Source organism: Pipistrellus kuhlii, unplaced genomic scaffold, assembly GCF_014108245.1.
Source record: "Pipistrellus kuhlii isolate mPipKuh1 unplaced genomic scaffold, mPipKuh1.p scaffold_m20_p_3, whole genome shotgun sequence".
Taxonomy (NCBI): Eukaryota; Metazoa; Chordata; class Mammalia; order Chiroptera; family Vespertilionidae; genus Pipistrellus; species Pipistrellus kuhlii.
The window spans coordinates 82,493,257-82,508,774 of record NW_023425529.1 but is presented as its reverse complement, the minus strand read 5'-3'; the positions used below and the strand labels follow the sequence as shown (position 1 = coordinate 82,508,774).

General features: G+C 41.6%; 1 protein-coding gene across 4 annotated transcripts in view; it reads right to left on the bottom strand.

Moving 5' to 3' along the window:
• Positions 1–15,518, bottom strand: part of CCDC77 (coiled-coil domain containing 77) — a 48,196-nt gene that overhangs the window by 1,938 nt on the left and 30,740 nt on the right. For all 4 annotated transcript variants that reach the window (XM_045588376.1, XM_045588378.1, XM_036457973.2 and 1 more), the window contains exons 10-12: positions 8,002–8,221; positions 2,793–2,918; positions 2,548–2,700 (exon numbers count right to left, since the gene is read on the bottom strand). In XM_045588376.1, coding sequence (XP_045444332.1) covers positions 2,548–2,700; positions 2,793–2,918; positions 8,002–8,221 — 499 coding nt within the window. The remainder of the gene's footprint in view (positions 1–2,547; positions 2,701–2,792; positions 2,919–8,001; positions 8,222–15,518) is intronic.

Below are 15,518 nucleotides of genomic sequence, written 5' to 3'. Positions count from 1 at the left end.
TCTTTGCTCTTGGCATTTTAATTATGATGTGTCTTGGTGTGGTCCTCTTTGGATTCCTTTTGTTACGCAGTGTTTCCCAAACTTTTGACATATGTGTACCCCTTCTATAATTTTGTAACACTGAGTACCCCCTCGTACTCATGAGAATATAGAATTAGGCGCAGCTAAGCACGATGCAGTGCATATCCCCACCAAACTCCTGTGCAATGTGTACCCCACCAAACTCTTCCCGTACTCCTGGGGTACATGTACCACACTTTGGGAAACACTGTGTTAGGGGTGCTGTGTGCTTCCTAGACTTTTAAGTCTATTTCTTTCACCAAGTGGGGGAAGTTTTCTGTCATTATTTCTTTCAATAGGCCTTCAATATCCTGCTCTCTTTTTTCTTCTGGCACCCCTATAATTCTGATGTTGGTACACTTGAAGTTATCCCTATCTTCAAATTTTTGGATTCTTTTTTCTTTTAGCTTTTCCAGTTGAGTGATTTTTGCTTCTTTGTATTTCAAATCTTTGACTTGATTCTTGCGTTCTTCTAGTTTGCTGTTGGGTGTCTGTATAATATTTTTTATTTCATTCAGTTTATGTTTAATTTCTAGTTGATCCTTTTCCATATCCTCGAGGCTCTCTCTCATATCCTCGAGGGTCTCGCTAAATTTATCAGCTTTTCTAGGAAATTCTTAAAAAACCTTATAACCGTGATTTGAACTCTATCTTCAGCTGTTTGTTTTCCTCCATTTCTTTCATTTGTGATCTGTTTTTTTGTCTCCGCATTTTCACTGCTCCCCTGAGTTGGGAGGGTAGCTTTGTGTGCTAGGTGTCCTATATGGCCCAGTGGGTCAGCCTCCCCAGTTACCTGAGGTGGACACTCTTGATGCACCTCTTTGTGGACTGTGTGTACAGGCTTGTTGTAGTTAAGTCTTGACTGTTGTTGGTATCAGTGGGAAGAGTTGACCTCCAGGCCAGTTGACTGTGAGGATCAGTTGTGTTTATGCCAGGAGACAGTCTTATTTGACTAGACTTGGAAAATTGCAAAACCTTCTGTGCTCAGCTTGGATGGTGCAGAGTTTCAGGGTGGAGCCTACAGCTTTGGCTTCCTGTCAGCCCCGCCCTATGAGGTTACTGGGTCTTAGTGTCCCTCTCTGAGAGAAAGGCACGCTCGAGTTTTGCCCGCTGCCAGACAGACTAGTCTCCCCTAGTGAATCCGGATTCCCAGATTCTTGACCGGAACTGGGGTTCAGCGCAGTCCAGAGCTTTTGTCTCCTTCCCTCTAGGCAATCCAGTGGCACAGTCAACAGTCCGTCCTCTGCGCGTATTCACGTGCATGCCTCCAGAGTTCTGCCTTTTGCCACTTTCCTGAGTTTCTGCCTTACAGCCCAGATTCTCCCTGTATGGGCCTGGGTCCCCAGGGTCTCTCCCAGAACTGGGGTTCAGTGCAGTAGGAAATAGGGTTCAGTGCAGTCCAGAGCTTTTATCTTCTTCTCGCTGGAGAACACAAGCCAGGCATTCAGCCACCCCATCCTCTCCGGCTCCATCCTCCCCACAGGTGTGTTCCCGTGTCTCTGTACCTCAGGCTTTTATAGCTCCTCTGATTTTCCTTGTGGTTTTCTCTTTCCTTCTAGTTGTAGAATTTCCAGTTAGTCAGCTTTCCTGTGGTTCTGGATGATGTCTGTTTTGTCTTTTAGTTGTATTTTTGAAATTTTTGTGCGAGGCTGCAGTTTAGGTGTTTACCTATGCTGCCATCTTGGTTTTCCCCTCAACATAGCTCTTTTAATCTACTTCTTGAATTGGGAGGGATGAAAATTTCTGTTAATTTTAGCTTACATAAAAGTATAATGATACAGTCATTCAATTATTTTTGTCTTCTCTTTAGTGTGTACTTATTTCAAAAGTATATTTTTATTGATCTGAGAGAGGAAGGGGAAAGGATAGAAAGATAGAAACATCAATGATGAGAGAGAATCATCGGTAAGCTGCCTCCTGCACGTCCCACACTACAGATCGAGCCTGCAACCCAGGCATGTGCCCTGATGGGAATCAAACCATGACCTTCTGATTTATAGGTGGATGCTCAACCACTGAGCCATGCCAGCCGGGCTAGTATGTACTTGTTTTTTTATTTGTTTGTTTGTTTTGTTTTAAAAATATATTTTATTTTATTTTTATTTTTATTTATTTTAAAATATATTTTATTGACTTTTTACAGAGAGGAAGGGAGGATAGAGAGTTGGAAACATCGATGAAGAGAAACATTAACCAGCTGCCTCCTGCACACCCCCTACTGGGATGTGCCTGCAACCAAGATACATGCCCTTGACCAGAATCGAACCTGGGACCTTTCAGTCTGCAGGCTGATACTCTATCCACTGAGCCAAACTGGTTTCAGCAGTATGTACTTGTTAAACTAATTTTAATGAGACTGAAAGGATGTTGATCCATCAGCACTTACTATTAGGGAAATAGCACATCTTTCTTCTGAGAGCCCTGTTGACCATGTTTTCTCACTTGTACCCCTTTTATCCCTTTTAGTAATTCAGGTTCAGGAATTACCTTATAGAGCATTTGTTCCAAGTCTTTCAGTTTCTGCCTGAGAATCTTAATATCCGTCTTAAAGCCTTCTACTTCCAACATACGCCGATTCTCCAAGGCCTCATAGCGTTTTGTCATTACTTGTAAACGCTTCCCCATCTTGTTAGAGCGATCCTAAATATAGGGAAATGAGAAGGCATATGAAGATGAGCATTCCTGAGCCATTAGACTTCACACACCATCATAAGTGGTGGAGAATACTGTACCTTGAAGATCTCTCTCCTCATTCCCTCTTCCTCACGAATTCGGGCAAGTTCTTCTTCTAGGGAAATGCACTGCTCTTGGTACATGTTGGACAGCTTTTTCTCTTGTATTAACTTATCCTTTAGGCACTGCAGGTCAAATGTGGAAAACAACATTCAGTTCTATAATTTAGATAATTGAAATAGCATTTAGATAAAGAAAAAAAAGGAATGAAAAGATTTTCAGTACAAATGAGTTACATAACAAGATAGTAAGGAACTTTGGAGAACATTTGAAAGACAATTCTCTTAGCCTTTTTCTAAAGTACACACAGTAGAAATCCTTTAAAATAAAACAAATAACTTTGGTTCTTTGAAGATAATGAAGTTCAGAACTGTCCAATGAAGCATAATAATATCGCCAACCCTCCTATCTGCAGGTTCCACATCCATGGATTCAACCAAACAGGGAACAAACAAACAAAAGGTACACTGTTGCTGATACTATGTAGTTAGGCCTACTTAACATGTACAGATTCCCCCGCCCCCTGTCATTATTCCTTAAACCCATGGACGGCAAACTGTGGCTCATGAGCCACATGCAGCTCTTTGGCCCCTTGAGTGTGACTCTTCCACAAAATACCACGGCCTGGGAGAGTCTATTTTAAAGAAATGGCATTAGAAGAAGTTTAAGTTTAAAAAATTTGGCTCTCAAAAGAAATTTCAATGGTTGTACTGTTGATATTTGGCTCTGTTGACTAATGAGTTTGCTGACCACTGTCCTAAACCAATGATTTTCAACCTCTTTCGTCTCATTGCACACATAAACTAATGACTAAAATTCTGCCCCACACCAAAAATGTTTTTTGCCGATTTGAGAAAAAAAAATAGGTATAATTTTGGTTCATTCACATCAGATGGAAATTGTCGTTGGCTGTTGTCATTTTAAAAAAATATATTTTTTAAAATTTATTTGAGAGGAAGGGGAAGTTAGAGTGAGATAGAAACATCAATGATGAAATAGAACCATTGATCTGCTGCCTCCTGCACATCCTCTTTCGGGAACTGAGCCCACAACCCGGGCATGTGCCCTTGATTGGAATCAAACTTGGGACCCTTTAGTCCACAAGCCAACACTTTATCCAATAAGCCAAACCATCTGGGGTGGCTATGGTCATTTTTTAATTTGACAATGTAACGGAAAAGAGGTCAGTGCCCTGACCAAATAGTCAGGTATTGAATGTTTTAAAAATTCTTGTAGCACACCAGCTGATAACCACTGCCCTCCATGATACAGTATAACAATCATTTACATAGCATTTATATTAGTTTCTTTAAAAACAATTTTTTTCCTTTATTTCAGAGAGGAAGAGAGAAATAGAAACATCAATGAAAATCATTGATCGGCTGCCTCTTGCACACCCGCTAACTGGGAATGGAGCCCCCAACTCAGGCACGTGCCCTAACTGGGGATTGAACCATGACCTCCTGGTTCATAGGTTGACGCTCAATCACTGAGCCACACTGGCCAAGCTACATAGCATTTACATTGTATTAGGTATTACGGGTAAAGATGATTTAAAGTATATGGGAGGATGTGTATAGATTAATACAAATACTATGCCATTTTATATATGGAACTTGAACAACCATGGATTTTGGTGTCTGGAACCAATTCCCTGCAGATACCAAGGAACTACTGTACATGTTTAGGGAACATTTCTAAAGTTCTTTAAAAAGAAAGAAATATCAACAATATTTATTATACATTAGAAGCCCAGTGCACAAAATTCGTGCACTGAGTGGAGGTTGTCCCTCAGTCCAGCCTGCTTCCTCTCCAATCTGGGACAACCCTCTAACAACCACTCACCTGCCTACCTGCCTAAATGCCCCTAACTGCTTCTGCCTGTCAGTCTGATCACCCCCTAACCACTCTGCTGCCAGTCTAACTGCTCCCCTGCCAGCCCAAATACCCCCAACTGCCCTCCCCTGCAGGCCTGGTTGTCCCCAACTGCCCTCCCCTGCCAGCCCCGTCTCCCACAACTACCCTCCCCTGATAGTCATTATGTGGCAGCCATCTTTGACCACATGGGGGCGGCCATCTTGTGCGAGGGCATGATGGTCAATTTGCACATTACCTCTTTATTATATAGGATGTCAGAATGATCTTTAAAAAGCTAAATGAGATCATGTTACTTCCTTAAATACAGACTTGAAGAAAGAGCATTCTAGGCAGAAAAAGGAATAAGTTTAAAGGTCCTGAAGTATGGTCAAGGAAAACGAAGAATATAAGGTTAAAAAGAAATAAGCAAGGAGGAAGTGGTACACAAGGAGACTGAGGGTGTGTGTAGCAGCCAGTAATGGAGGGCCACCCTCCCAATCTCCTTGTATATCACTTCCTTTTTAAACATACATACACCAGGGCCTTTAAACTTGCCCTCCCCTGGGAATGCTCCCCCCTAAATCTAATGGCAAGCTAAATCCCATTTTTCAGATCTCAGTAAAAACAGCGGGCTTAAGAGAGCATCCATATGCTTTTCCATAAAACTAGACTTCCAGCAACTACATATAATCTATACACACACACACACACACACACACACACACACACACACACATAAAAACCTAAGTAACCATTGCAACCGAACAGACAACCGAACAAGCTGTGTGGGGCGTCTAGGCCAGCAGGGGGTTAGTGAGGGGCGACCAAAAGACTGAGCAATAGGCTGTGTGGGGCGACCAGAACGGCAGGGGGTTTAGTTAGGGGCAACCAAACAATCAAACAACAGACTGTGTGGGACAACCAGGCCTGCAAGGGGGGCTGTTGGAGACAACCAGGTCGGCAAGGGGGGCAGCTATGGATAACTAGGCTGGGAGGGGTGTGTGGCAGTAAGGGGAGACTAGGCCGGTAGTTGGGGGTGATCAGGCCAGCAGGGTATACAGTTAGGGGTGGTCAGGCAGGCAGGCAGGTGAGCAGTTAGGAGCCAGTGGTCCCGGATTATGAGAAGGATGTCCAACTGCTGGTTTAGGTCTGATCCCTAGGATCAGATGTCCCCTGAGGGGTCCTGGATTGGAGAAGGTGCAGGCTGGGTTGAATTTCATGCACCGGGCCTCTAGTTTTCATATAATCCTTTTACTTCCTTAATACCAACTTATCATAATAATTTTTAGAATATATTTTATTGATTTTTTTACAGAGAGGAAGGGAGAGAGAGAGTTAGAAACATCGATGAGAGTCATCAATCAGCTGCCTCCTGCACGCCCTCTACTGGGGACATGGCCGCAACCAAGGTACATACCCCTGACCGGAATCGAACCTGGGACTCTTCAATCCACAAGCCAATGCTCTATCCACTGAGCCAAACCAGTTTTGGCATAATTTTCTCTGTTTTAAATATTTCATTTTTATTTGATTTTAGAGAGATAAAGAGAGGGAGAGAAACATCTATTTGTTATTCCACTTATTTATGCATTCATTGGTTGATTCTTGTATGTGCCCTGACAAAGGATCAAACCCACAACCTTAGTATATCAGGACAATGCTCTAACTACCTGGCCTGGGCTCATAAACTATCCTTTTTATTTTATTTATGTATTTATTTATTTATTTAATATATTTTATTGATTTTTTACAGAGAGGAAGAGAGAGGGATAGAGAGTTAGAAACATCAATGAGAGAGAATTATCTATCAGCTGCCTCTTGCACACCCCCTACTGGGATGTGCCTGCAACCAAGGTACATGCCCTTGACCGGAATCGAAACTGGGACCTTTCAGTCCGCAGGCCGACGCTCTATCTGCTGAGCCAAACCGGTTTTGGCAATCAATCCTTTTTAAAAATATATATTTTTATTGATTTCAGAGAGGAAGTAAAAGAGGGAGAGGAAGAGGGAGAGGGAGAGGGAGAGGGGGAGGGAGAAGGAGAGGGAGAGGGAGAGAATGATGAGAGAGAATCACTGATCGGCTGCCTCTAGCCTGCCCCACACTGGGGATTGAGCCTACAACCTGAGCTTGTGCCTGACTAGTAATTAAACCATATGCTCCTGGTTCATAGGTCAACACTCAACCACTGAGGCATACCAGCTATCCTTTTTCTTTTCTTTTCTTTTTTTAATTTATTTTTTTAATGGATTTCAGAGAGGAAGGGAGAGGGAGAGAATGATAGAAACATCAATGATGAGAATCATCGACCATCTACCTCCTGCATGCCCCCCACTGGGGATTTAGCCTGCAACCTGGGCATGTGCCCCTGACTGGAATTGAACCCAGGACCTTCAGTCTGTAGGCCGATGCTCTATCCACTGAGTTAAACCAGCTAGGGCTGGGCTATCCTTTTTTTGATTGTTAATGTTTCTGTTTTCTCACCCATTAACATGTAAATGCCATGCACAGTTGGTGTGGCTCAGTGGCTGAGCCTGGACCCGTGGACCAGAAAGTCACACTTTAATTCCCATTCAGTGCATTTGCCCATGTTGCAGGCTCCATCCAGGTAGGGGGGATGCAGGAGGCAGCCAATAGATGATTCTCTTTCATCGATGTATCTCTCTCCCTCTCTCTCTAAAATCAATAAAAACCTATTTTTTTAAAAAAAGATGTAAATGCCATGATAGCAGACCTGGTCAAGCTTATGTACTGTTATAAACCCAGAGCCTAGCCCATAAAGGAGTGCATTAAATATATGTTGAATGAATGGCTGGTGTGGCTCAATGAGAGAGCATTGGTCCAAGGACTGAAGGATTGTGGGTTTGATTCCCAGTCAAGGGCATATACCGGGGTTATAGGTTCAATCTTTGCCCCAGTCAGGATACATGTGGGAATGAACCAATTAATGTGTCTCTCACATCTAAGTTTTTTCTCTCTCTCTCTCTCTCTCTCTCTCTCTCTCTCTCTCTCTCTCTCTTTCTCTCTCCTTCACTTTCTCTCTTCTATCCTCTCAAAAGTCAATGGAAAGGTATCCTCTGGTGAGAATTACAAAAAAAAAAAGTATTGAATGAAATGAATGAATCAACTGATTGATTGATCAATCAATCATTTCATTTTCTAAATCTCTAAACACTGTAATGATGAGCTATTCTTTGAAACCTGTTTTTTGAGGTTGTTGCTACAACGGCTCCTGATCTGAATGGATCTTGAATGATAATTCTGTTTTTTTTTGGAATTCTCTGAGTTCTTTCAAATTCTTGCAGAAAAAACAAACAAAACAAACAACAAGAAAGTAAATACACAGAAACTACCTTAATATATTCACATTGCTTGCGATGACTCTCATGAACAACTGGCCAACCTTTTCCAATTTTATCTTCTTTCTTCTTACTCTGTGCCCTGTATTGCTTAATCCTTGACATCAACTGATCCTTTTCAAGCATCCATGACTTCTCCTTATTTTGGTTTTCAAATCTGAGTTGCAAAAAGTCTTTGGTGCTCTCATAGAGCAGCTCTTGGGTGTGATGGAGACTATGAAAGAAAGTACAAAACTGGACATGAAGATGCTTACATGGCACATACACAGTTATTCCAAACAAAGAAAAGATGCAGGTTCTTTAAAAATTGTACAATAAATTACGTAAAATATTAGCAGTTTTTTAAAATATAATCTGATTACTGACAACCACAGATGTTTTAATGAACTAAGTGTAATGTTTATTCTCACTGTTTCACAAATGGTCTTTACATGTATTTTTCCAAGAGCTAATTGCAGGTTATTTAATTATTAGGACTACAGAAATATTTACACATAGCCTGCATAAGTATGGACTACCCCAAAACACTAGACTTTACGATAAACAAGTAACTCAGAGTGTTCTGAGTGTTAACACAAATATATCAGAAACTTTGTGTTTGTTTATGCTGTGCTGCACATGTAAACTACCCAATATCAAATCTTGTTTTGTTTTCAAGATAACTTCTTCTATGCAGTCATCTTGACAACTTCAGGCCATTTAATTTCTCCATTGTCTGAAATTCCTTATCAGTTTAAATCTAGTCTCCTGTGTGTGTTATAATTGCTTATAAACCATCATGTTCTAACTGCCAACATGCATGTTTTCCAACCTGAGTGAAAGCATATACTTACTTACCATATACCTTTGTCCTGCTATCTCCAAACTTTCTAGGACAGTAGCAACTAATAGACATACACAAAGTACTAAACAGATTCCTGATGACTATTGAGATATAGAAATAGAAAAATGAGGTTTCTCTCTACAACAAAGAATATCCCTAGATGTAAGCAACCCATCAATTTAATAGCAACACCTAGAAAAATATTGATTCAAATAATCTAGCTGTTTGCAAAGAGTATTAAATACTGTGACACAATCACTATAATTTTCCACTGAGCAAATAATGTCGGATCCATTTAGTTCTTTTCATGAGTAAAAGACAAGAGAAAAATGATAGCCTAATGCCAGGCACAAAGTAGAATAACTGTCAGCAGGTTAAAAAATATATATTTAGATATATGTATGTGTGTATAAAGAGGGAGAGACTGATTCAGTTACCACAGGTTATCTCTTCCTTTCAATTATTTAATAAAAACAGTTATTTTATTCTATTTGACATTATGTTCTCAATTACAGACTGGGAAAGTATGGTCTTGCTAATGTACCAATGGTTTGAAAGTGATACCAAAAGGGCACTTGGATTTCATGCCATTTAATATCCTTAGGATGACATAATGGAAGGAACTGATCATGTGGCCAGACATACAGATGATGCTAAACTAGGATGGTTATTAATATTCTGGAAAACAAATATAAAATTACAAATTACTATGACAATTAAAAAATACTGTTCCCAGGAGGAGGAGCATAGTTAAAAGCAGCTCTTGCATCCTCCCACAACCACATCAAAATTACAACTAAACCACAGAACAACCATCATTCAGAACCACCTGAAATCTGGCTGAATGGAAGGCCCAAAACTGCAGCATTAAAGCAGAAACCACAATGAGACTGATAGGAAGCGTGGAGGTGTGTATGGATTGGTCCCACAGCCGTGTGTGGAGTTTTTTTTAATCCAGAAGGATATCTTGGCCATAGAGCACCTCCCCGCCCTCACTCCATTGTAAGGAACAAGGAGTCCCAACCCCACATCAGACTCCTCTGCCCAGGGTTCCAATGTGGGGAAGAGAAGTCCCCATAACTCCAGGCTGTAAGAACCAGGAGTGACATGGGGGCTGCTGGAGTCTCAAGCAATACCTCTTAAAGGGCCAATACACAGATTTACTCGGACGCACTCCCTCTGAGCTCCAATGCTGTGGCAGTAGTTTGAAAGGATCTAGAGGTATTCGGGGAGGAACTCAATTGTCTGGCATCAGGGCAAAAACTGGGAGGCAGCTTTCTCTCAGACAAAAGTGCTGGCAGAGGTCATTGTCCTTTTGCTGAGACTTCCCCACCACAATGCTAACAGGAAGTTTCCCTCAACCTAGCTCACACTGTTAGCTCTGCCCTGGTTGGATTCACTGAGACCTTGTCCCACCCAATTTGCAATCCCACCCAAGCTGTTTGCAGCAGTTTTTGTATATGAATGGCCTGTCCTGCTCAGGCTTCAGACTTTCCTAAAATCTCCCAAACAAGCAACAGCTGGTGTCATCATGTCCCATACCACTCAATAAGCGGCCCCAACAATAGCCTGCCTTGCTTCACACCTTGGCCTCTCCTGGGCCCTTCGAAATTCAATGCAAGTAGCAGCCATCTGCAGATTACCCTGTAGCTCGTGCTGGGTGGCCCAGGCAAGACATAGGCTGGAGGACCCACAGCCAGAGCACCTGGTGGTCAGCTTCAGACCACAACAGATTATGACCCTACCACATCAACCAGTGACATATTCAAGGGGCAGACATAATGAGCACCAAAATCCCAATGAAGAAAGTCCTGCTCCATAGAGGCATCTCCTGCACAGCAACTCTTTCAGTTCACACAGCCAATTGGCCTGGAAGCCAATTCCTCCCATTAAGGCTCAACTATAATAGGACAGTGCACATAGCCTGCACAGGGGCACACTGGAAGTGCCTAACTCAGATGACTGGGGAGGCTGAGCCACTGGGCCCTACAGGACACATACTACACAAGACCACTCGACCATTCCAAGAGACATAGCAGCTTTACCTAATTTAGAATCAAATACAGTGAAGCAGCCAATATGCAGAGTCAAAGAAACATGACACAAATGAAAGAACAGGAGAAATCTCCAGAAAAAGAAGTAAAAGAAAACTACCACATTCAGAGTTCAAAACAATGGTTATAAGGATGCTCAAGGAACTTGAGAACTTCAAGGAACTTAGTGAGAACATCAACATAAAAAAATGACAAGTTAGAAATGAAGGATACACTAACTAAAATTAAGAATAACTTAGAAGGAATCAATAATAGAATAGAGAATACCAAGAATCAAATCAGAGATTTGGAATATGAGGAAGTTAAAAACACCCAATTAGAACAGCAAAAAGAAAAAAGAATCCAAAAATATGAAGACTAAGGAGCCTCTGGGACAACTTCAAGCAAATTATTCACATGATAGGGCTGTCAAAAAGAGAAGAGAGGGAGCAAGAAGTTGAAAACCTATTTGAAGAAATAATGACAGAAAACTTCCCTTACCTGCTGAAAAAAAATAGACATACAAGTCCAGGAAGTGCAGAGAGTCCCAAACAAGATGAACTCAAAGAGGCCCACACCAAGACACATTATAATTTAAATGACAAAGGTTAAAGACAAAGAGAGAATCTTAAAAGCAGCAAGAGAAAAGCAGTTAGTAGTTACCTACAATATAAGGGAGCACCCATTCGAATGTCAGCTAATTTCTCAACAGCAGGCCAGAAGGAAGTGGCAAGGACATCATTCAAATTGATGAATAGCAAGTACCTACAACCAAGATTATTCTACTCAGCAAAGCTATCTTTTAGAATTAAAGGTCAGATAAAGAGCTTCACAGACAAGAAGAAGCTAAAGGAGTGCATCATCAACAAACCAGTATTACATAAAAGGTTAAAGGGTGTTCTTAAAGAAAAGTAAGGAGGAGGGATGAGGAAGGAGTAAAGATGAGTAGTAGAAGGAGGAGAAAATGATCACAATCCTATATAATAAAAGTGTAGGTGGTGTCACGTCCTCATGCGACACCCACATGAGTGACATCCACAAGATGGCTGCATGCACAGCAAAGGCAGGGCCCGGTGGCCATTCTGTGCCGTGAGGCCTGGGGGTCCTATGGCTCTGCACAGCACGAAGGCCAGTCCCGGTAGAGGAGGGCAGTTGGGGGCAATAAGGCCAGCTGGGGAGCATTTAGGGGCAATCAGGCAGGCAGACAGGCAGGCAAGTGATTAGGAGCCAGCAGTCCCTATTGTGAGAGGGATGTCTGACTATCAGGATCAAGCCTAAACCGGCAGTTGGACATCCCCTGAGAGTTCCAGATTGGAGAGGGTGTAGGCCAGGTTGAGGGACACCCCTGCTGTGCACAAATTTTTGTGCACCAGGCCTCTACTATAAACAATAAAATGGCAATAAATACATAACTATCAATAACTGAATCTAATAATCAAAATGAACAAGAAATCTAATGAACAAAATTAACTGATGAATAAAATAGAACCAGAGGCATGAAAACATGAAACAGATTGAAAAATCTCAGAGAGAATAGAGGAGGAGGGACAGGAAGAGATTAACCGAAGAACTTACATGCATACATGCATTACCCATGGACACAGACAATAAATAGGGTGGTGAATGCCTCAGGTAGGGCAGGAACCAGTGGAGGAGGACAATTGGGGAGAAAATTATGGGGGAATATCTGTAATACTCAACAATAAAGAGCTAAAAAATACTGTTCCTTTAAAAACAATTACAATCCAGTGAAAAGTAAAAATGCTATTATGCATAAGAAATGGTCTAGCCGAGACTGGTTTGGCTCAATGGATAGAGCGTCGGCTTGGGGACTGAAAGGTCCCGGGTTCGATTCCTACCGGGGATGTGCAGGAGGCAGCTGATCGATGATTCTCTCTCATCGATGTTTCTAACTCTGTATCCCTCTCTCTTCCTCTCTGTAAAAAATCAATAAAATATATTTAAAAAAAAGAAAAAGAAGAAAAAAAATTGTATACTTAACTAGTGCTCTAAGACAGATTTTATATACAGAGCACTAAGTTAGGTATGCAATTTTACCTATATGTTCTCAAAAATTCTAGTTTAGCACTTCTTAGTTGGGATTCAGGAATCTGTGTTTTAACAACTCCACCAGGTGATTCTCATCATGAGAGAAGGTTGGGAAACACTGCTCTAGCCTATATTGGTTATAAATCTTAATTTGAATATGAAACTTTAATCATGAACATTTAAAAAAAAATATTTTATTGATGTTTTTACAGAGAGGAAGGGAGAGAGATAGAGAGCTAAAAACATCGATGAGAGAGAAACATCGACCAGCTGCCTCCTGCACACCCCCTATCGGGGATGTGCCCGCAACCAATGTACATGCCCCTGACCGGAATCGAACTTGGGACCTTTCAGTCCGCAGACCGACGCCCTACCACTGAGCCAAACTAGTTTCAGCTAATCACGAACATTTTAAAATAAAGGAATAGACACTAGGAAAGTTTGAGAAGACAATAAAAAAACAATGAAGGGATGAAGAATATAACATAAATATTTTAAAATGTAGGAATGTTTAACATAGAAAAGAGGTGGCAAGATACAACTTGATAAGCACTACCAAGTATTCAACAGATGTTTATAGTGTGTCTATTATTCACATAGGGCAAGACCCTGCAGGAACAAAGGCATCCTATATAAAACCCTACTATGCAAATCGACCAAATGGTGGAATATCAGTCACTACATGTACTGACCACCAGGGGGCAGACACTCAATGCAGGAGCTGCCCCCTGGTGGTCAGTGTGCTCCCACAGGGGGAGTGCAGAAGCCAGGCTCACAGCTGGCAAGCGCAGCAGCACTGGTGGGAGCCTCTCCTGTCTCCGTGGCAGCACTAAGAACCCTCAGGGGATGTCTGACTGCCAGCTTACGCTCACTCTCCCAGTGGGACATCCCCTGAGGGGTCCTAGACTGTGAAAGGGCACAGTTGGGCTGAGGGACCACTGGGCCTCTAGTAATTAGAACAGGTGATAAGTGTCATCGCAGAGGCATATTAATCATTATGGGAATGTGGAGGAGGAAAAATTTAATTCGGCCTTGGGAAGGCTTCAGAGAAGAAGTAACACTGCATTGCAAGGTATCTACCACATAGCAAGTGTTCTATAAGCAACATATATTATTTTAAACAACAAGGTGAACTACAGCAACAGAAAAGGAGGTGAGACTGAAAGGCTAATTTAGTGCCAGATAAAGTACCTAATAATATACGTGAAGGTATTAGGCCTTTATTATAAGCTAAACAGGGAACTATCAAATGTTTTTAAGCACTTGCTAAGTCCTAATGCAGGAGCTACTAGTAATAGTGAGGAAGACTATAGAATGAATACAAAGGGACCAATGCTAGGAAGAACACAGATTATTTCAACAATATAAACAAGAATATAACTCGATCCAATATGGTAAGAATGGAAAGGCAGAGAATGATTTGAGAGGCTTCTTAGACTTGCACTCATTAGGGCCTGGAATTAGGGAAGAAGAATGGAGAGTTGAAGATAACGCTGAGTTTCAAGCCTGAAAAACTGGATATGATGTCGCTGAAACCGGTTTGGCTCAGTGGTAGAGTATCGGTCTGTGGACTTAAAAAAAAAAAAAGAGAACTGGTCAGAGAAATTAAGAAGTCAGTGATGACCCTAGAAAGGGTATGCTTAGAAAAGGATGGGAATGAAATCACACTGCAGAAAGGTGAGGAAAGGCAGGCAAGTAAGAAACAAAAGCAGCTTGTTGCAGTTTTGGTTCTTACAAGGGTATTTCTTGGATCACATGATCTCACACATCTAGAGGAAATAATGAACAACACAAACAGACCCAGAGAAAGAGAAGCAGTGATCAGACTCTCAAACCTCAGAGGGAAAGTAAGGGAGGATGGGGGTAAGGGGAAGAGATCAACCAAAGGACTTGTGTGCATACATATGGGCCTAGCCAGTGGCCATGGACAACGGAGGTTAAGGGGGTATATCTAGGGAGGGGTTGGGGATGGGAATGGGGGAATAAGGACAATTATGTGAGACCATAATCAATTAAAAATAATAATAATAATAATAATACATAAAATTAGAAAACTGCCTAAGAATTAAAAAAAAAAAAAAAAAAAAGCCGAAACCAGTTTGGCTCAGTGGATAGAGCATTGGCTGCGGACTCAAGGGTCCCGGGTTCGATTCCGGTCAAGGGCATGTACATTGGTTGTGGGCACATCCCCAGTAGGGGGTGTGCAAGAGGCAGCTGATCGATGATTCTCTCATTGATGTTTCTAACTATCTCTCTCTCTTACTCTCTGTAAAAAAATCAATAAAATATATTAAAAACAAAAAACAAAACAAAACAAAAAACCAGTAAGTACAGAGACAATGTAAAGTCACACTTTCCCAGATTCATGAAGGGACAAATAAAAGGGCTCTACTATTTTGTCAGATAACATATCAGTGGATAAAGTACAGTTCTTAATCACTAAGATCAAGCTGAAGTACTAAAATGGGTTAAATTAAGCATGTGAAATACCCACCAGCTCTTCAAGAGAAGAATGAATAGCATCCCTAGAAAAGCCTGGATCCCTACCTACCGAGGCGCAGGGGTGTCTGATAAAGACAACTTTCTCAAGGTCCCTGTCAGTTCTA